General features: G+C 52.5%; 8 protein-coding genes across 8 annotated transcripts; 2 read left to right on the plus strand and 6 right to left on the minus strand.

Moving 5' to 3' along the window:
• Nucleotides 1–1102: 1102 nt before the first annotated feature.
• Nucleotides 1103–2369, minus strand: COCMIDRAFT_84007 (uncharacterized protein; the record flags this gene model as incomplete). Its single annotated transcript, XM_007685597.1, has 2 exons — nt 1103–1226; nt 1405–2369. The coding sequence occupies 2 exons, from the start codon at nt 2367–2369 to the stop codon at nt 1103–1105; spliced, it is 1089 nt and encodes a 362-aa protein (XP_007683787.1).
• A 1167-nt stretch (nt 2370–3536) lies between these two features.
• Nucleotides 3537–4808, minus strand: COCMIDRAFT_83839 (uncharacterized protein; the record flags this gene model as incomplete). The annotated part of the gene is made up of 6 exons (XM_007685598.1): nt 3537–3683; nt 3740–3880; nt 3956–4173; nt 4220–4388; nt 4457–4594; nt 4728–4808. 6 exons carry the CDS (start codon nt 4806–4808, stop codon nt 3537–3539), a joined length of 894 nt encoding a protein of 297 aa, XP_007683788.1.
• A 1191-nt stretch (nt 4809–5999) lies between these two features.
• On the minus strand, nt 6000–7628 carry COCMIDRAFT_83783 (uncharacterized protein; the record flags this gene model as incomplete). The annotated part of the gene is made up of 3 exons (XM_007685599.1): nt 6000–6437; nt 6471–7237; nt 7328–7628. The coding sequence occupies 3 exons, from the start codon at nt 7626–7628 to the stop codon at nt 6000–6002; spliced, it is 1506 nt and encodes a 501-aa protein (XP_007683789.1).
• Nucleotides 7629–8587: 959 nt separating this feature from the next.
• COCMIDRAFT_22671 (uncharacterized protein) lies at nt 8588–10915 on the minus strand (the record flags this gene model as incomplete). Its single annotated transcript, XM_007685545.1, has 1 exon — nt 8588–10915. One exon carries the CDS (start codon nt 10913–10915, stop codon nt 8588–8590), a length of 2328 nt encoding a protein of 775 aa, XP_007683735.1.
• A 411-nt stretch (nt 10916–11326) lies between these two features.
• Nucleotides 11327–11509, minus strand: COCMIDRAFT_83874 (uncharacterized protein; the record flags this gene model as incomplete). Its single annotated transcript, XM_007685600.1, has 1 exon — nt 11327–11509. The coding sequence occupies one exon, from the start codon at nt 11507–11509 to the stop codon at nt 11327–11329; it is 183 nt and encodes a 60-aa protein (XP_007683790.1).
• A 768-nt stretch (nt 11510–12277) lies between these two features.
• Nucleotides 12278–14292, plus strand: COCMIDRAFT_32912 (glycoside hydrolase family 32 protein; the record flags this gene model as incomplete). The annotated part of the gene is made up of 3 exons (XM_007685569.1): nt 12278–12922; nt 12975–13201; nt 13251–14292. 3 exons carry the CDS (start codon nt 12278–12280, stop codon nt 14290–14292), a joined length of 1914 nt encoding a protein of 637 aa, XP_007683759.1.
• Nucleotides 14293–14424: 132 nt separating this feature from the next.
• Nucleotides 14425–15585, minus strand: COCMIDRAFT_22673 (uncharacterized protein; the record flags this gene model as incomplete). The annotated part of the gene is made up of 2 exons (XM_007685546.1): nt 14425–15268; nt 15419–15585. 2 exons carry the CDS (start codon nt 15583–15585, stop codon nt 14425–14427), a joined length of 1011 nt encoding a protein of 336 aa, XP_007683736.1.
• Nucleotides 15586–17413: 1828 nt separating this feature from the next.
• COCMIDRAFT_22674 (uncharacterized protein) lies at nt 17414–19146 on the plus strand (the record flags this gene model as incomplete). The annotated part of the gene is made up of 3 exons (XM_007685547.1): nt 17414–17537; nt 17606–18907; nt 18974–19146. 3 exons carry the CDS (start codon nt 17414–17416, stop codon nt 19144–19146), a joined length of 1599 nt encoding a protein of 532 aa, XP_007683737.1.
• Nucleotides 19147–19168: the final 22 nt, after the last annotated feature.

Genomic DNA, 19168 nt, shown 5'->3' on the forward strand with positions numbered 1-19168 from the left:
TGCCTTTTCGTCCCTCGTATCGGCGCCCCGGAATCCTAAACGTTCGCCTAGCCCTGCTCGTTGTTTCTTGTGCTTCTGGACCTCTGGGCGGTACCGGCGTCCCGACAAGCGAGCATGGCAACGGGCTAGGGGGAGCTAGGGACTAGCACGGAGCTTCGTCGCGGGAGATTCAACTATTTGATCGGTATATGGGGGTTCTCGCAGAACCGGCTTAGCAGCCCATGATTGTGATAAGGGATTGGCGAGCAGGGGGAGAGAGATACGGTGTGCTAGTCTTTATGTTTTTGTTGTAATTGTTGGTCTGATGGGTGTGCGCCATGCCGTCATACGATGGTAATTAGACAGACTTTGGAGAGAACAATCCCGGGTATGTGGAAATGGCAGGTGGTCGGGGCTCCCGAAAATCCTACGTATACGAAACCCCCGTTAAAGTCAAGTACCGTTACATCGCTCAGTTTAACCTTCCCACTTCTTGACTACGTAGCCCGTACATGTTACCCGTTAGAGCACATACGCTCCTTTCTGTGAGAAGCGGGTAATGCGCGTGGATACATGACGGAAACGGTTGACTCTGCACTGCGGGAGAGAGAGAGCAAGCACATGCACATGCACACATACATGCATGTTGCATATTTTCTTCCCTTGCCTTCCCTCCATCTCGCTCTTTAATCCAGTCGCCAGGTACACACACACAATAGCTGCATATCGCGTACAAACTAAAAAACAAGACTCTCTTTTCATCAACCCCCCATACATACGCCCTGAAAAACGCCCAGACCCATCTATCCTAGCAATGAAAGTTCATAGCAACCCAGCCCCTCTCCGACCAGTCTAAGAAAGAGAGAGAGAGAGAGAGCAAGAGAATAAAAAACGCCCGATTCCCTAAACACACACTCACGCATGACCATGCCAGCGGCTGACTCGCCTGATGAAACGCCAATTGAAAATTACATCGAATATGCAACGCTACGTCAAAGCACACAGACACACACCACTCCTCCCCCAGTCCCTCTCTTCTGCCGCCCTTCTCGTCTCTTGCGTCTTACCCGCCCCATGGAGGAGCATTGACCTTTTGTCTTGATTCGTAAATCCCACAATCATATCAAACGGCCGCAAGCAAGTTGAGCGCAGCGCTCAACTCGCGGCGTGCATCAAGCTCGTCAGTACCATCATGCAGCCGATAGTGGTGTGCCACGAGCCGCAGCGTAGCCCTGTAGATCCTGTATCTAATTTTCCACCTCTGTCAGTTTGGAACTGGAAACTTGGAGTTGGAAGTGGTGGAAATGGGAGTTTGGGGTATAAAAAAAAACACCGAACCCCAGGGGGGCGTATAGGTTTTTACTGTACGGAAAGAAATTGGAAAAAAAAAGAAGAGAGAAAGAGAGAGAGAGAAAGAAAACTCACATCATAATCCTGACTTGTGCAGAAGAAGAAGACCCTATCGTCGTCGTTGTCGTTGTCCTCGGCGCACACTCACCCAGGCCCGTCAAAAACGCCTCACTAGCGTCCGCCATACCGCCGCTCATAAGTGGATCGCCCCAAATGATATTCGAGAAGCCGACCAGGCCAACCACATGCTTGGTGTGCTCGTCAAGCAAAACATTGTCGGCATTGCACGCATTGGGCGCGACGAGGCGCGGCTCCGTCACTTTATCCAAATGGTGCGCGTGCTTGCCGATCCAGTAGCGGATGCTCTCCGAATGCAGGTTGACCAGCATGTCTTCTGCGTCACGCAGCATCGACTCGAGCAGTCCGAGGAACGCTTCGCGCCAGGTGGTACTGCCTTTCTTGGCGAAGACGCGGTGGGCCAGCCCAAACTGGGGGGCTGATAGTGCCGTCAGCGAGCCTATGTGCATGCCCAGCGTGTGGTCGATTGCATTGCGTTCGCTGGGCGTCAGATATGGGGCGAGTTCTGAGAGTCGTCGGCCCGGTATGTGGCTCATGAGGAGGAAGGGTCGCCCGAGGGTTGAGCTGTGGGTGTCGAATGTGATGAGTTGTGGCACGGGTATTCGGGTGTATTCGCGGATCATCTCGAGTGTCTTGCGTTCGGTATCCAGTATGTGTTTCTCGTGGCGGAGCAGTCGAACATTGTGTGCTGGTGGGCACTTGAGCACGAGACTGCTGCCATCTGCAAGTCTAGTGACGTAAATCTGCCCAAGATAGCCTTGGATAACTTCCACCTGTTGAACTGTGATTTTCGAAGATCGATATACTGTTCGAATCAGTCTTTGTATGCTGGAAGTGTCGACTGTAGTGACGGTAGTCTGGATAGACGCTCTCGATAGAGATGAAGTCGAAGACGATGTCGAAGATGAAGATGTAGATGTAGAGGACCGAACAGGCTTCACAGCATAAGTGCCACGGCTCATATTGGGGGGACTGTAAATGACAGCATATCGCGGGGGGGTGATGCATTATGTATCATCAGCCGCTCACTACCCATGTACTAGGTTCAGGCGGGAGGTGTAGCGCCATTTCACACCACAGATGCTCCAAGCGCTTCTAGCTGCCCCATGCCATGGACCGGCCCGAGCAAAGTGAATGATTCGTGTCTGTAGCATCATCTGTGCCTTACCTTTTTTAGACTGATGGTAATCGATGCCCGATTGCTGTCCGGTGAAGGATCGGAAATAAGAGCATTACTAGACGAACCCGAGCAACATCGAGTGTAATAAAAACCACTCACTGCAGGAGAATCTAGTCCTAAAACTGGCCGTATTCGCCTATGCTCTCGCAAATATACATCAGCACATGGTAAAGTTGAGCACGTGTGTAAGCCATGTTGTCCATGCTTTCAGCTACATGCTCCTGGGCTGAAAAGCCCTATGGGCCACTCATACGTGTACGGCACCCGTTATGCAATTACCGTTCTACTAGTGCCTAAACTAGCATATGCGAATATCAGGATGAACAAGGACGCGAGAGGCGTTCGTTTAGATGCTGGTGTGGCGCAAGGAGCGTTCGTCAATGTTGACTAAATACGGTTAGCTTCTAGATAGGTAGATCGCCTATCGGAATCCAGAATTTGTCATGAGTACCAAAGGACAGAGGCGCATAAGTCATTAATGCCGCTTAGTACGTGCTGACGAAATTGGAGATTCAATCGATGGATTTTTGAGTATCTTGTAGGTTATCAGGGGAAGGTATTACGATCAGCGTGGTGTCAACCATTGATACAGAGTCAACATTGACGTGGCGGCTTTTGCATCAGGGTAGAGCCCTTCAACCATCCTTGACTACCGGACACACTTCCGTCATTGGCGTGGTGAGTCCCAAACTCATCCGTGAAGCTGATGTGTGAATCCGATATGTCGGAGACGAGTCGCAACAAAGAGCTGACGCGTGGAGTCAGCACTTACATAGCAGCTATGCTCCTCCCATAGTCTTACAAGGCCTTCCGGTGTTTCACATGTGCTACTGCACCTCCAAGCCACAATAGCCACAGTCGGAGGATTTGTTGTTTGTGGACATTGATGCGCTAGCGTCTTGGCCTGAGAGTGACAACCCATAGAACATGCCAATTGATATCTATCTGATCACTCATCTTCTTTACTTTCAGTGGTCTTGCTGCTGTCCTTTGTGGTCTCTGGGGCAGTAGACGATATCGGCTGGCGTAGCTCCTCGATATTGAAGCGCTTGAGTTTCTCAAAATCGGGCCCTACTACGCTCATGCCAATGACGTTCTGTCACGAGTAAGCAGCTGTCAAAGCCTTACTAGCCCCACGCAGCAATCTCGTACCTGGTAAATCTCCACGATGATGAGCAAATCATACCCCTTCAGATCGACCTTGTGGCCAGGGCCTACTGTAGCTGCAATTGTTTTGATAACATCTTCTCTCAGGAACTCCTTGTTGTTGCGTATTGATGGCCGTATAGCGAACTGGGATTACCCTACATTAGCGAGAAGCTTCGTATAGAAATGCTGCATCATTCGACGCCAATAGGCCAAGCTAACCTTTTTACCCACTTGACCCGGTCCATGGAAGTGAGGCGCCAAAACTTGTTTCGCAACACTCTCGAGACCCTGGGGAGTGGCTTTCTCGGTTGCAGTAATAGGTGTTAGTCGCTTCACGTAGCTCAAATTTCTTGGCTGAGCGCCATCTGCAATATCTTGGCAGATTTTGTGGACAAAAGACACAGGTTCCAATGGCGATCGAATCCTGAAAAATACCACTTGTAAGGTCAGTACAGGTAAGAGAGTATGTTACTGTAGTCTTACAGCATTGAGTGTCAAGCTTGACCGATGTAAACAGTGGCTTTGTAGTTGGACTGCGAATGTCGGCAAGCTCTTTTTGGATCTGAGCCTCGATGTCTCCTCCCTCCGAATCAGAATCGTCGTCTGCAGCTGTTTCACTAGATTCAGTCGTCCCATATAGTTTGGTAGCGTACTGTCAGCGCCTGTCAGCACCTCCGACACTCCAATGCGCGGTTGCTGATGCATTAAGCAATGGCTCACTTCTTGGAATAGATCTCGTAGATCGGCCACGGATTTGGCTTCCTTCTTCATAGAGCACGTGGCCCATATCCCAGCATCACCAGCTTGTATGGCACGATTTGACATGTCCCTCCTGGGCATCTCCCAACTTTTCCTACCCTAGCAACTAAAGTCAGGTAGGTTCTGTGAAACAAGCTGCAGCTGCAGAACGAAAATGGTATCGTGAGGCCAAGGCTGCAAAGACAGACATACATATCGCCGTCTTACGAAAAAAGAAAAAAAAGACACATACCTTAGCTCGTTTATTGCCTCCAGCTTGCCGCTCGCCAGACTCAGCTTTGCGTTTTCTCGTAGCATTGTGTGCTCCAGGCATTGTGGATAATTCTGGGTCAAGCAAAGGGATGGAGGTGATTGGATGAACGATGCTTCAGAATGTTTGGTTGTAAGGGGAGAATCGAGAAAAAGAAACTAGTCCAGTTGGGGCCACTAGCGCGGCTGTTCCCGCCTAGGTGCTGCAGCCCACACGACACCTCTCAGCCTCATTCAAGCTCACCGCGAAACCTTGGTAAACTTGCTTTGTTCAGTGGCGCACATCTAGTTCTAAAGCCTCGGCTACCGATGCCACGTGTCGGCGAGGTTCAGCAGCTGGCGCTTGGTCAAGGCGTCTAGAACCTGTTCCCATGACGTACCTTTGCCGAGCGCCAGGAAACAGGCAGTAGAGCGTCCGGTGAACGACGGCGTCCGGGAATACGAGTGAATCTGCCAATAGAATGCTAGGTCTTCTTTCATCTAATCATGGGTGCAGCCATATTTGGAGTCGTTAACCGAGTAGCCCTAAACGGTATGCTCAATGTGCCACACATGTTGGTTGCTCATGTTTACATCAGCATACACAGGTGAGAATACTACGATTACTGATCTGACACACTCGGGAAATAAAATGCTAGTCTTAGCCTTATGTGATATGGCAAATCAATGGTATGCCTGGGCAGAAGATAAACAAATGGCTCACAAGCCAGTACTGAAATTGAGTCCCAAAACGACCAACCACAGCAATCACATATTCAAAGTTTGGAAAGTGTAGATTATATGTAGGCGACCATCGCCAAAAAGGTAGAATTCTAATTAAGTTTCCTAATACCCGATATATACCGAAAAGCCATTATTATGTAAGTAACTCGCGAGAGAAATCCAAAAAAGGATCATGGGTATACAGATGGGTATATGGAAAATCGACAACAAACACAAGGAAAAGGACATAACCTTCGTCAAGTTCGTTATCGTGAGAATCGTAAAAGCGTCATTACCGGGCCTCCAACGGCCAGATGGTGGAGAGAGGAGAGAGAAAAAAAACAGCAATGGAGAGATGCGAGGCAAGATGCCAAAAGAGATTGAGAGAAGAGATCCAAAAGCCAACCAAACGCCGATGAAGAAGATGGATGAAAAAGTAAAGTGAGAAAAAGAAAAATGTAAAACGAATAATGTAACAAGAAGAAGAATCGTTGTTATACAAGCAACCAATTAGAGGCGGCTCGATCAACAAGCTCTCAAAAGGTTGTTTTGTTTAGGCGTCGCCACGACGCATGAAGCCGAAGCGCTTCTTCCTCTTCTCGGTTTTGTCAGCACTGAGCAGTGGATTGGGGTAACCGGTGAGGGCAGCTTCGGCATTGAGACGTTCTGCCTTTTCAAAATCAAAGGGGCTAGACCATTTCCGCTGGGGAATCTCTCCCATCTTTGTGCTGTCGGAAGCAAAGGTGTAGCAGGAGGGTGTGTTCTTTTCCATGCGGCGTCTGAAGTGGATGGTTGCGGGGGCATGGTCAAGTAGTGGTGGTGGAGATAGGTACTCTGGCTTGGATGGAATAGCAGGCTTGGATGGCGCCGAGGGAGTAGGAGTAGGAGTAGGAGTGGCAGACCGGCGGGGCGCAGAGGAGAATGTTGGTAGTTTGGGGGTAGGCTCGTGAACATGTTTCGGGGTTGGAGAACGCTTTGGGGGTGGAGCGGGCTTTGGTGCTACGGCAGGCTTCGATACTGGGACTGGCTTTGGCGAAGGGGATTTGGTGATGGTGTGGGGGAGATGTTCCTGAGGCCATGGCTCACGTGGATCTTGGAAGGAATCAACGCGTTGTTTGACACGGCTCGTCTTTGTTGGAGCACTGCCGAGCGTGCCCTTGAAGACACCAGTGGTCTGAAGCTCCAGAGGATCGACAGGCACATACAGAGGCAATTGGGGTGCTGTCTGGGCCTTCTTTAGCTCAGGCGAAGCCATTTGGAGTTTCTTTGGCTGGGGAGAGGACATGGGTGACGTAGTGCGGGATGAGCTGGAAGTTGACTTGACCGCACTAGAGCTGTTGCTTGATGAAGTAGCCTTACGACTTGCCTTTGGCCTCACGACAGCAAGGTGAGGATGGCTGGTGCGCCCTTGTCTGATGGGCATGCGGGTGACTACTGGGCCGAGAGAGCGTGTGCGGGTAACTGAAGAGCTTGACCGCTTCTTCCTCTCCTTCTCGGGGCTTGTGCTGCGTGAGGAGCAGTCATGGTGTTTAGTAGTTCCACAGCGTAGACAGACAGCAGCAGCAATTCTGTGGAGCTGGGCGTGGGCCTGGCTTAGTCGCAGGTAGAGTTGGGTTAGGCTGAGCAGAGCCTCGCGGCGGGAGGCGTCGGAAAGGTGGGTCAGCGACTTGTAGTCTAGGTCTAGGTGGCTCTTTCCGTTTTTGTGCTCATGATCGAGAAAGGATGCAATGATGGCAACGAGGCCAGTGTTTAATTTGATCAATGTCTCTGCAAGGGCTGCGTGTGCAATGGCTGTCTGACTGTTAGCATAATGTACAATGCCATTGTTTTATTTTATTTTTTAGTGGTTGGTGTTGTAGTAATAGTAGCAGTAGTACTCACCATCGCCCTTTGCAAAACGCGCGCCGATGTTGCTTTGGTAGCATTCAAGATACTTCTCCGCCACTTCAATGGGCCCTCTGCGTAAGCTCTTGGAGAGCTGATGCTCAGCCGAGCTGGTCGCGTCGGACGTGTCGCTGTCCTTGCGCGAGGACTTGCGCTTTTTTCTTCGTTCGCGCAGCCGCTTGAAGATGTTGAATCCATTTGTGAAGGCTTCTATGATACCGGCTACGCAGCTTGATACCTCGGCCTCGTCGGGCCTAGGCGTAGCTCGCGTACCTACGCTGTCTAACTTGATGGCCATGGGCAGAATGCAGACGACCAAAACCAGCAAAGGTGCGAATGCAATGCAGAGTGGAACTGAAGAGAAAGAGAGGGAAACGCACGATAGGTATACAATATTCTAGAGGAAAACAAAGTGCGGTCTAAGCATCCATTAGCGAGGGTGAATGAAGAGTCATCTGCAAGTCTGCAAGCCAGATCACCCAGGTTAGCCTCAAGTTGTGTTAAGTCTTGTCGAGTCGAGTCAAGTCGCCGTCAACATGGCCGCCCAGCGACGGGGGCTCGTTGCTTTATCCCGCTGGCCGCCCGACCCATGCGCTGCACCGACGCCTGGCTGCTCGTGGGTGTGCACCAGCTTCAGCGTTCCTGCGTCTGTTACTGGGCGACATTGACTGCCTGCGCACCGCCAGCGCCGCCGTTTTCGAGCCGAGTGCTGCTGGTAGCCGCTGGGTGTGCTGGGTGTGCTGGCCCCCCCATGGATGCGCGCCGCTGATTGGCCGCCCAAGTCGCGCTAGCCGCATCGGTGGGCTTTAGTGGGCCCTGGCCTCGGAGCCGACTCGAGACGTCGAGACCGCTCGTCTACACGTGCGTCGACATGGGAACAACAAAGTAAACATCAACACCACCTGCATGAAACGCCCGGCCGCTGTGTCGTGGCCCTGAGTGGGTTCCTGCCGTGGTAACATTCGAGGCTGCGTGTGGGGTGCAGCAGCCCTCGTCCTGTCCTCGTTGCTGGCCCGCCATTGCCTCATTCTCGCAACAATAGATGAAAACACAGTCGAGACATGCGGTGGGCCTCCGTTGCCAAGAGAGATGAAGTGTCATTCGCAGGGGGGGGCCCTGTCGTGCTCTGCTGAGCAACAGGCACTCTCTCCCCTTCGCCAAACCCACTACGCATACAGTACACTCCCAAAACGCCTCGCTATGCAATACACAGTACACGTCCTTGATCGCCCTACCTACCTGCCTGCACTCTACCCCTCACTGCTCGCTGTCTTCACCATCCTCCACAGTCACCCTTCTCCGCGTCGTCGCCTGCCCTTCTGAACTGCTGGCTCCAACCGCAGAGCTCGACCCTTCGGCTTCCGTCCTCTCCCCCACGTTGCCGAAACTCCAGCTAGACTCAAGACTGCTAGGCTCCGCAGCCTTCGGTGAAGAGTGAGATGCTTGCTGAGAAGTGCTCGTCCTCACCGCCGATGCTCCTGCTGCACCCAGAGACGTCGCATTGCCACCCAAGGATGCATCTGCTCCAGACTCTGCTGTTGCCGGCGCTGACTGCATCTGCTCTGCCACCGGAGCCCCGTCTTGGCCTGACGGTTCTGTATGTGGTGATGCTGCTGCTGCTGCTATTGTGCCACCTTCATGTCCGGGCCGTGGCGCTAGTGCCATCGGCCTCAGCGTCCACCCTTCCGGCAACGTCAGACCCTCTGGCACACCTGCATCGCCCTGTCGCAAAACCGGTCCCCTAGCGAAATAGGCTTGTGGTACGATCGTGTTCATGTTGAGCCCGTTCAACGGCGCAATAGGTGGCAATTCTTGACCGGTTGCCCCCGTCACCCCAGATGCTTGCTGTAGTCGGTTCAGTTCGTCAAGAAGCCGGTGAATAACCTCAAGTTGCTCGTGTTGCGCGTTGAGATGTCGCATCGATTCAATGATGTTGTGTTGCAGGCGTAAAATGTCCGATTGAATATCCGAAGGGTGCAGCGGAACAGCTCCTGGTATCGGCCCAGTGGGAAAGTTCGCACTCATGTCTTGCCCAAAGGTCGGTTGACCCAAAGGCACATTTTGCTGACCTGGGTTCTGTGCCGTGTTGTTTGCTGCAGCCTGCTGTCGCATCTGCTGAATTGCATTTTGCACAGCAGCATTGTCATGTTGCCCTGGTGGCACCCGAATATTCCCGAGGGCTATCCTGAGTGGGCCCAAGTTGAACACGCGCATGTTGCCTGCAGGCCCGTTTGCTGGTCTACCATTCTGGGGTGCTGCTGGCTGACCCTGGCCTTGTTGCCCTCCAGCACCACCTTGGTGTCCTCCAAAGCCGCCTTGCTGCGCATTTCCCCCAAACATTGCCTGCAACACCTCGCGATTTGGTAGGTTCTGTTGGCCTGGTTGCCCCTGGTTGGCCTGGTTGTTGCGTTGAGTGTTGGAAGTGGCTGCCGAAGTGAGGACGGGTCTGCGGCATGTTGGACATACTTGCTGCCTCTCAAGCCAACTACGCAGACAGCTAAAGTGTAAGATGTGGCCGCATGGAAGTTTCTTTGCGCGCTGTCGCTCATCCATCCTACGGCCCTGGTGCGCACCATGCGCACCAGGCTGATTCCACGGTCGCATCTCTTCGCGGCAAACAATGCACGTATTCTCTCGCTCGAGTTCTTCGGCTGTCGCATCGGGGTACCGTGTGTTCATGTCGCGAGTTGCGTTTCTGTACTGGACGAAATCGTTAATTCTCTTGATCAGAGACCGAAGGGACATGAACAAGTCCCTCATGATGTGAATGGGAATGCCGTAGAATGTCATGAGAATGATGAAGAAGCCCATGTATACAACGGACTTCACAAAGTCTGTCGCTAAATCCAGGTAGAAGACCCAGCGGCCCTTTTCTTCCCATCCGGGCACATCACCCTCGTCGTCATCATCATCCACCTCGACGGGTGCTTCAGTTCCACCAGCTGCAGCTTGTTGACGTGCTAGCTCGCTAGCGATCCTGCGGGCTTCCTCGCGTGCCCTTTCCTGGCGCTGTGTCATGAACAGTTCGACGAGTGAGAGTGAGTATCGCAGCAAGGTCGATATCGATGCGATAGCTAGGAGGACGTATTCGAAACCAAACATGACCATGACGCCAGGTCGGGCCTCTGAGAGGATTGAGTCGATGCAGTATTGCATCATGAATATGTCAAAACCGACCGAGAGCAACAGGGAGCTCATCAAACGAGTATGGAAGAGCCTTGGGTTCGCTGGCGGTTGTTGCTCCAGGAACTCGACTCGCCCCTCTCCAATCCACTGCCAAACCTTGCCCGCAAGCAAACAGAGGAACATTGTGAAGAACCAGATACCGATATCGTCTCTGAAAATTGTCATAGCCAACAGTGTCTCACTGACAGCAAACCATGCTTTATCGTACAGCTGCTCCGTCTCGATGGGCCGTAGAGGTCCGTAGAAAAGCCGCTGTAATCCATAGCCAACGCTCGCAGCCACAATGAGCATCAGATTGACCAAGAACATCAAAGAGCCGGTGCTCTGAGAAATGTAGACGGCGGCCGAATAGAAGTTTGGGCGCTCATAGTATGCGCGCATAAGCACGATGTTGGCCATAACGGCCGAGCCCTGGGCGTGTGAGCATTGGCATGTACTGTTAGTGAGGGGGAGGCGTTTTTACCGTAACGTAGAGCTTCAGTCGGCCCATCGTGTTGTATGGAGGCGATCGAAAAACTAGCAAAGTCTGCGTGCCCTCATCTGAGAGTTGAGAAGTCCCATACACGAAGTGGTGATGGTGTCGCGTTGCGGCGATGCTTACATTGGTGAAGGAAACGTGGTCGGAGTGGGAACTTTCGTGATTGGCCGCGTCGGCGATGACGTTGGTCCGCCGCTAGCCCGTAGCATTGGCCCATCTCTCTCTCTCTCGGCTATACAGCCTCTGGGCCTACGTATAAACATATGTCACATGTGTAAATACGGCGCTGAGCACTGTTCATGATACCATGTTTCTGCTGCTCATTGATGTTCTCATGGATGTTCTCTTGCATTATCTCGCGCACCAATTCGGCATAGCCGTCGAATGTCATCCGGTACTGCACTAGACCAATAGCACACGGTTCGGGCATTCCAATGAAGCAACCCGTCCCTCCCCACGATCGTTCCTGTGAGGCGGCTGCACCTCCGCAAGCTATCTCCACAAAATGCGAGCATTTCCCTGCTTTTTTACTGGCACCGTTGCGCCATCTGGGCTGCGTCCGCCTCGCAACCTGGATCTCGGGAGGATACTCGGTCGCAAAGGACTCCACACTTTCCAAGGTCCGTTCTCGGTCATTTAAACCCTACGCTACGCTGTGGCTTGAAGAAAACTTTTCTTCATTATGGACTAAATCCAGGCATCGCAAGGACAATCGGGAAGATACCCAGATCTTGAGGTTCGTTGCGGTATATTGTGCCGCTGCGAGAAAGGAAAATACATGATGCCGTCACTATGTCGCCCGAACAAAGTTCGGCAATACGGCCGCGTTCTACCACATGTGGAGAAATATGGGGCTCAAGCATGGCAACTATGCGGGGATCTCGCCAGGCTAACGACTGCATCCCGGTCCCCATAGTATCTGCCCAACCAAGACTATTGACTCGTAGCCCCAAAACGTGAACGCACCAAGACTGTCTGAGCGACGACGAGATGGCCTTGGATCTCACTAGTATGATCGTATACCAGGTCAGGCAAGTGGGGAATCTTAGTCCGCCAGGAACAAATATGTATATAAGGGTCTGCATTCCTGCTGTGAAGTTTCGGTATCGAACGGCCAGCCCATTATCCCGGTATGTTCCCATTGCCTCCAAAGTGCGATTCAAACTCCCTCTGCATATCTTCTGTTCGAAAAACAGATACCAGGAACAAAGCTATGAGGCAGAGCTTTTATATACGAAGCGACTAACTATCTACAGTGTCGACATCATCCATCTCTGAGCACGATGTTTCGCTCTTCCCCTCTTCTGAGTCTTGCCCTCGGCACCCTGTCTGCCGTCGGTGCACAGGAATTGCCCGCTGTGCTGACTGCAGACATTATCCAGGGTTTGGGTAACAACACCCTCTTCACAAGATGGCGCCCGACCTACCATTTCAGTGGCCCCGCTGGATGGCTAAATGACCCATGCGGTATGCTGTACGATCCTACGACAAAAACGTACCATTTGCATTATCAGTGGCACCCCAACCATGTAAACTGGGGCAATATCTCCTGGGGTCATGCTACCTCCAAGGATATGATCACGTGGACCGATGTTGGAGGCTGGGAAAATGACCAAGCTCAGTCTCTCGGCACTGGACCCAACCCCGATTCCCGGAACTCGAGCTACTACGGTTTGGGCATCTTTTCCGGCAGCGGCCAACCGTACAACCTCCAGGGTGAGCAGGACGGTACGCTGATCAATTTCTACACTTCGGTGCAGCATTTGCCTACCAACTGGGCTATACCTTATATTCCCGGAACTGAGACACAGAGCATTGCCATCTCCAAGGATGGTGGTGAGACTTGGGAGCAGTATGCTGGAAACCCCATCTTGTCCCACCCGCCAGAGGGCTGGAACATTACCGGATGGCGTGATCCCTTTGTCGAGGTATGGTTTTGCCAATTGAACTATTCATACAACATCTACTGACTTGCACCAGCCTTGGCCAGAAATGGATGCTCTCCTTGGACATGAGGAGCCACACTGGTACATGGCCATGGGTTCTGGCATCAAGGGAGAGAATGGCGGTGGTCGCATTCCCTTCTACAGTGCCCCTGCAAACAACTTGACTGACTGGACTTTCTTGGGTGCTCTCTGGGAGCCAAAGAGAAACGAGACTCTTGGTTCTCTGCTTGAGACTGGAACATATGGTTTCAACTTTGAGGTGTAAGTATTGACTGCGGGAATATTGTGGACTCAAAGCTGATTGTGGCAGATCAAACTTTTTCTCTCTGAACGACGAGGATGACGATGTTCACTACTACGTTCTCATGGGCACAGAGGGTGGAAACCTTACCTGGCACCCTCGTGCGCAATGGGGTCTCTGGAATGAGGGACAAGTCAACAAGCGTGAAAATGGCTCGGTTGAATTCACTCCGCTTGCTGGTGGTGCGATCGACTCCGGACTGCTTTACGCTGTAACCAGCTTCGTGGACTCGAAGAACAACCGACGCATCCAGTGGGGCTGGGCTAACGAGGAGAACAACAACTTTGCCATTACTCAGACAGGGTACCAAGGCGCTATGGCTATTCCTCGGGAAATGTACGTCATCAAGACCAGCCACCTGGTCAACAACGACTCGCAGTTGACTACCAAGGGCAACACTCGTGTTGTCGAGCACGGCAACGGTACTTTTACGGGATACACTCTCGGTGCACGCCCTCTGCCCGAGATTATCGAAGCTCTCCACAATGGCTCTGAGCCTCAAGTCATTAACGGCAAGGATGGTTGCGCTAGCGGAGACGTTTCCGGCAATGGTACCAGCCATATGCATCTCCAGGTTACCCTTTCAGACTTCACTGGCCCTGCTGGTGTCGTTATTGCGCAGTCGCCCAACCACGAGGAGCAGACCGTTGTGTGGTACAGCCCTGAGAACTACACCATCAACGTCGACCGTTCGCACTCGTCTACGATTGTCGAGTTTGCCAACTACACCATGCTCGGCTACTTCTACCCGTACACTTTTGCCAACGGCACCACCGAGTCTCTGCACATGGACATCTTTGTTGATGGCTCCCTGGTCGAGGTCCACGTGAACGACCGCTTCTGGCTCACAACTCGTATCTACCCTGCCCGCACTGACAGCACTGGATTCGGCATCTGGGCCGAGGAGGGCTCCACCGTTAAGGCCCAGGACCTCAAGGTCTGGGATATTGACTTCAACGTCTTCCCTGAGAGGCCAGAGAACTCGAGCAGCAAGCTCATCTATGACACTCCAGAGGAAACCAATAATTATGTTTGGTGGACTGGAAACTAAACATTATGATAATATACCTATGCAGGGATGAGAAACGCGAGCTTACTTGTAGCAAATACAATTATAAACGAAGAAATAATGTAAATATAATACTCAAATCACATCTACTACCTTGAAAACGATTTCCATTGTTTAAGCCGCAGTAGCAACCTGTTTCACCTCCTCCTTCCCCCCATCCAACCCCGCACTCTCCTTCAACTTCCTCAACCTCTCCTCCTCCTTCTTCTTCATCTCCTCCTGAATCCGCACTCTCTCCGGCACAACCATCTGTCTCGGCCCCGTAATCTTGAACCCCTCGAGCCGCTCCTTGCCCAACGCCTTCATCGTCTTCCTCTCAACCACACTATAATCTCCATCGGGGCGATCAAACACAAACGGCTCTTTAACGCTAACCGGCGGATTGGTAATAACCCTCACGTTCCGCAGCTGGTTGTTGGACGCCGCATGCAGCATAAGCGGATGCAACAGGTACACATCGCCGACCACGCCCGTAGCTTCTACAAACGCATCATCCGGCATGCTAGCAGCGAGATTGTTAAACCACTGCAACCCTTTTTCCTCGACGAAGTCGGGATTCTGCTCCCGAGGCGTCATGCGCGGACTCACGCCCTCTGGGTTCTCGTACAAATGCCGCGCTACGTGCGGGATGGCGGCGGGACAGATATACGTGCCGCCGCCACCGGGCACGATGTCCGTCCACAAGGGGATGACGAGGAGAGCTTGTTCCGGGCTGTCGAGGTAGTGCACGAAGAAGTCGCCGTCGACGTGCCATTGCGGCAGGTCTTGGGGGCGCACGACGGAGTTGTGGCCGGAAGGTGTGCCGAGATTGACGATGAAGCCGTCTTTCCAGGTGGAGGCGTTGGAGTCGACGCGCGCAGAGCCGCCGAGGAGGTTGCAGATGCCGGCCCAGGCTTTCGGGGCGAAGGTGGAGACGGGGAATTCGTGGAAGAAGGGCATGTTTGTGCGTTCGGTGTGCCTGGTGGGTTGGGGTTAGTTGGGGGGGACTTTGGGAGGGTATGGTGGGATGGTATCTTGCAAAGATGTAAACTTGTAGTATAAATCATGGCCGAGATACTGCGAGAGAAGCAGGATGAGGCAATGTTTTCCAATCAAAATAGCAACTCACCATGTTGACATGTCGTTTGGATCCATGCCTAGCCTCGTCCAAAGGGTTTCTTGCAGTTTATCGGCCTGTTCTCGCGTGAAGCAGTTGCTCAACTTGAGCCAGCCATTTTCCATAAAGAAATCAATTTGATCCTGCGAAAGCTTGTACTGCTCTTCTACGTCTGCCATATTTTTTTTCACTTTGATCTCGCTCTTTTGATAACTGATATTGGTATTTGTGGTGAAACACGAGATAGCTCAACTACAAGATAGAAGTGGAAAACAACTTCCAAAGTAGGAAGAAGTTCAACCGTCTTATAGTTTACAAATCAAAGCATCAAGATGGAGCTATGCGTGAGTCGTAGCCAATGAGCGCAGGTTGTAGAGGTCGATAACGGCAGTTCTGCCCATTTATCCGGTGGAAACTTGATTTGGCGTCCATTGGTCATGACACACGTGCCGCTGAACAAAAGGCCAGACGGACTACGTGTATTATGTGCGATTGCGGGGTGAACGGTTTGGGCAAGCCGGGCGGGGCTCCTCCGCGGCGAATCTTACGACTAATAATCTGGTCGGTATGAAGGTAAGTAAGGAACGTCATTGTATTGCGCTACGGCAGGGCGGATATTCTCCCATAATTTTATATGACAAAGCGGATGGCTATGGGGAAGGGGAAATGAGGAAATGGGGAAATGGGGAAATGGAGAGGATGAGGAGAAGAAATCACTATTTTTGGGGATTGGGGGTTGGTGTTCCCACAATGTTAAGTAACGCAACTTTTTTTTGGCTGGCCCCATTATACCGTAACTGGGCAATAAAGTCCATGCGCTTGTGAAACTGATAGTTAGTACTACAAGTGACATGCCTCTAGTAACGCCAGAGTTAGATCTGACAGGCGACGCTCGTGTAGCGTAAGAAAACATTATGGTTCGTGACCACCCTCATACCGGTATTGCGGTTTGTTTGAAGGCTGAATCCCCACAGCATAGTCCGTCGCGTATTGCAACGCCTGTCACCGCGAATTCTTTTTCGCACTGTGCAGACCTACACCGTCGACCACACTGTCAACATGGGGACCCGAATGTACCTTTGTTTGAATAAGAAAACAAGGCCGAGATATTGAAGATCACCAAAGGCGGTGTCTGCTTATCCAATGGATTCTGACAGACGCGTACTTATGCCACGACTAGACAAGGCCTTGGCTCAAGAAGTGCAATTGGGTTTGTTCAAGAAGATGGCTTTTGAAGGCGCTAAGTACCAGTCTCAATGGCATACGTTGCTCTTATCTGAGAGCAGGCTCCACGTGTCTTTTTACGAAACAATTTGCTTTTAATAGCTATCGGCTCCTCTTGAGCACATCATCAGGCCGTCGAGGCTCTCGTAATGGTAGCCGTGTTGATGCGGGCCGAGCATGGGGACAAGTACGAAGGATGGACCCCATTTGCCGATGTTGATTAGAAATGGTTAAGCGACCCGCAAATAAGGTGAACGCCTGAGAATATCATTTGATGGGACACCTGGCCTCTGGAAAGGCTGGCACGCGCTTCAGGTGAGGCTGGTAAATCTAGGACGGCTTTAGAGATTAATGATATGCATTGGAGATGGGTAGCGCTATAGGCTAGCCGCAACTGGGTCGGGAGGGCGGAATGAATGGAAGGGCAAGCAGGTAGTATAGAGGGAGGACCCCGGTCAGAAGATGAATAGTAGTATACGTAGATAGGATAGGCTATGCAGCGGGCGAGGGCAGCAAGGCACACGTGGTCTTACATTGGTGAAGGTCGCATCAGGGCCGCTGCAGGGTACGTGGGTCCACTGCGCACTAGGCCCATTTGGTGCTCCACTTTGAACAGGCAAGGTGTTCACACTGTATGATCCGCCACGACGTCCAGTAGAAATAAAAGGCCCACGCCTCACGGTTCTGCTTCTACTTCTACTCCATTCGCTGTACAGAGGACATTCAACCCCAATTCCTCTTAACACTTCACCGTTCTGTCACGTCACACCCCACCACAGCACAATGAAGTACTCAACTGTTTGCGCCGCCTTCTTTGCGGCTGTCGTTGCTGCTTCCGATGTCAAGCAGCTGAAGACCGACGACTTCAAGGGCTTCATTGAGGAGCACGACCTCGTCCTCGCAGAGTGTAAGTACATTGCCACCCCACCCCAGCTCCCCCGCTTCTCAATGGCGCAACTAACAATTGCCTCCCAGTCTTCGCCCCATGGTGCGGTCACTGCAAGGCGCTCGCCCCCGAGTACGAGACGGCCGCCACAACTCTCAAGGAGAAGGATATTGCCCTGGTCAAGGTCGACTGCACAGAGGAGCAGGATCTCTGCCAGGAGTATGGTGTTGAGGGATACCCCACTCTCAAGGTCTTCCGCGGCCTCGAGAACGTGTCGCCATACGGTGGTCAGCGCAAGGCTGATAGCCTAATCTCCTACATGACCAAGCAGGCCCTCCCTGCTGTCTCCGAGGTCACAAAGGACACCCTCGAGGAGTTCAAGACTGCCGACAAGGTTGTCCTCGTTGGCTACTTCGCCGCCGACGACAAGGCCTCCAACGAGACCTTTACTGCCGTCGCCAATGGCCTCCGCGACAACTACCTGTTCGGTGCCACCAACGACGCTGCTCTCGCCAAGGCTGAGGGCGTCAAGCAGCCTGGTCTCGTCCTGTACAAGTCGTTTGACGACGGCAAGGACGTTTTCACCGAGGCCTTTGAGGCCGATGCTATTCGCACATTCGCCAAGGTCGCCGCTACCCCTCTTATTGGCGAGGTTGGCCCTGAGACCTACTCCGACTACATGGCCGCTGGCCTTCCCCTCGCATACATCTTCGCCGAGACACCCGAGGAGCGTGAGAAATTCGCCAAGGAGCTGAAGCCCCTCGCTCTCAAGCACAAGGGCGTCATCAACTTCGCCACCATTGACGCCAAGGCGTTCGGCCAGCACGCTGGTAACCTCAACCTCAAGATCGGCACATGGCCCGCCTTTGCTATTCAGCGCACCGAGAAGAACGACAAGTTCCCCTTCGACCAGGAGGAGAAGATCACCGAGAAGAGCATTGGCAAGTTCGTCGACGACTTCCTCGCTGACAAGATCGAGCCCAGCATCAAGTCTGAGCCTATTCCCGAGTCCAATGATGGCCCCGTCAAGGTTATTGTCGCGCACAACTACAAGGACATCGTCATCGACAACGACAAGGATGTCCTTGTTGAGTTCTACGCTCCTTGGTGCGGTCACTGCAAGGCTCTTGCTCCCAAGTACGAGGAGCTCGGCCAGCTCTACGCCTCTGATGAGCTCTCCAAGCTCGTAACTATCGCCAAGGTTGACGCCACCGCCAACGACGTTCCCGACGAGATCCAAGGTTTCCCCACCATCAAGCTCTTCGCCGCTGGCAAGAAGGACTCCCCCGTCGACTACTCTGGTTCCCGCACTGTTGAGGATTTGGTTAAGTTCATCAAGGAGAACGGCTCGCACAAGGCTGAGGCCACTGTTCCCGAGGCCGCTGATGAAGGTATGTTTAATAAATTTGCTCACGAGGCTGTTTTCGCCAACAAGAAGGGTGCTAATTCTGCTATAGATGCTACTGAGTCCGCCAAGGAGGCTGCCGCTGACGCTGCAGACGCCGTCAAGGACACTGCTGAGAAGGCTACCGATGCCGCCAAAGAGGCTGCTGCTGATGCCAAGGAGGCTGTCAAGGACACTGCAGAGAAGGCCAAGGACAAGGCCGCAAAGGCCAAGGACGAGTTGTAGATGCCCTCGATGCATCCGATTC

This window comes from Bipolaris oryzae, assembly GCF_000523455.1.
Source record: "Bipolaris oryzae ATCC 44560 unplaced genomic scaffold scaffold_11, whole genome shotgun sequence".
NCBI lineage: Eukaryota > Fungi > Ascomycota > Dothideomycetes > Pleosporales > Pleosporaceae > Bipolaris > Bipolaris oryzae.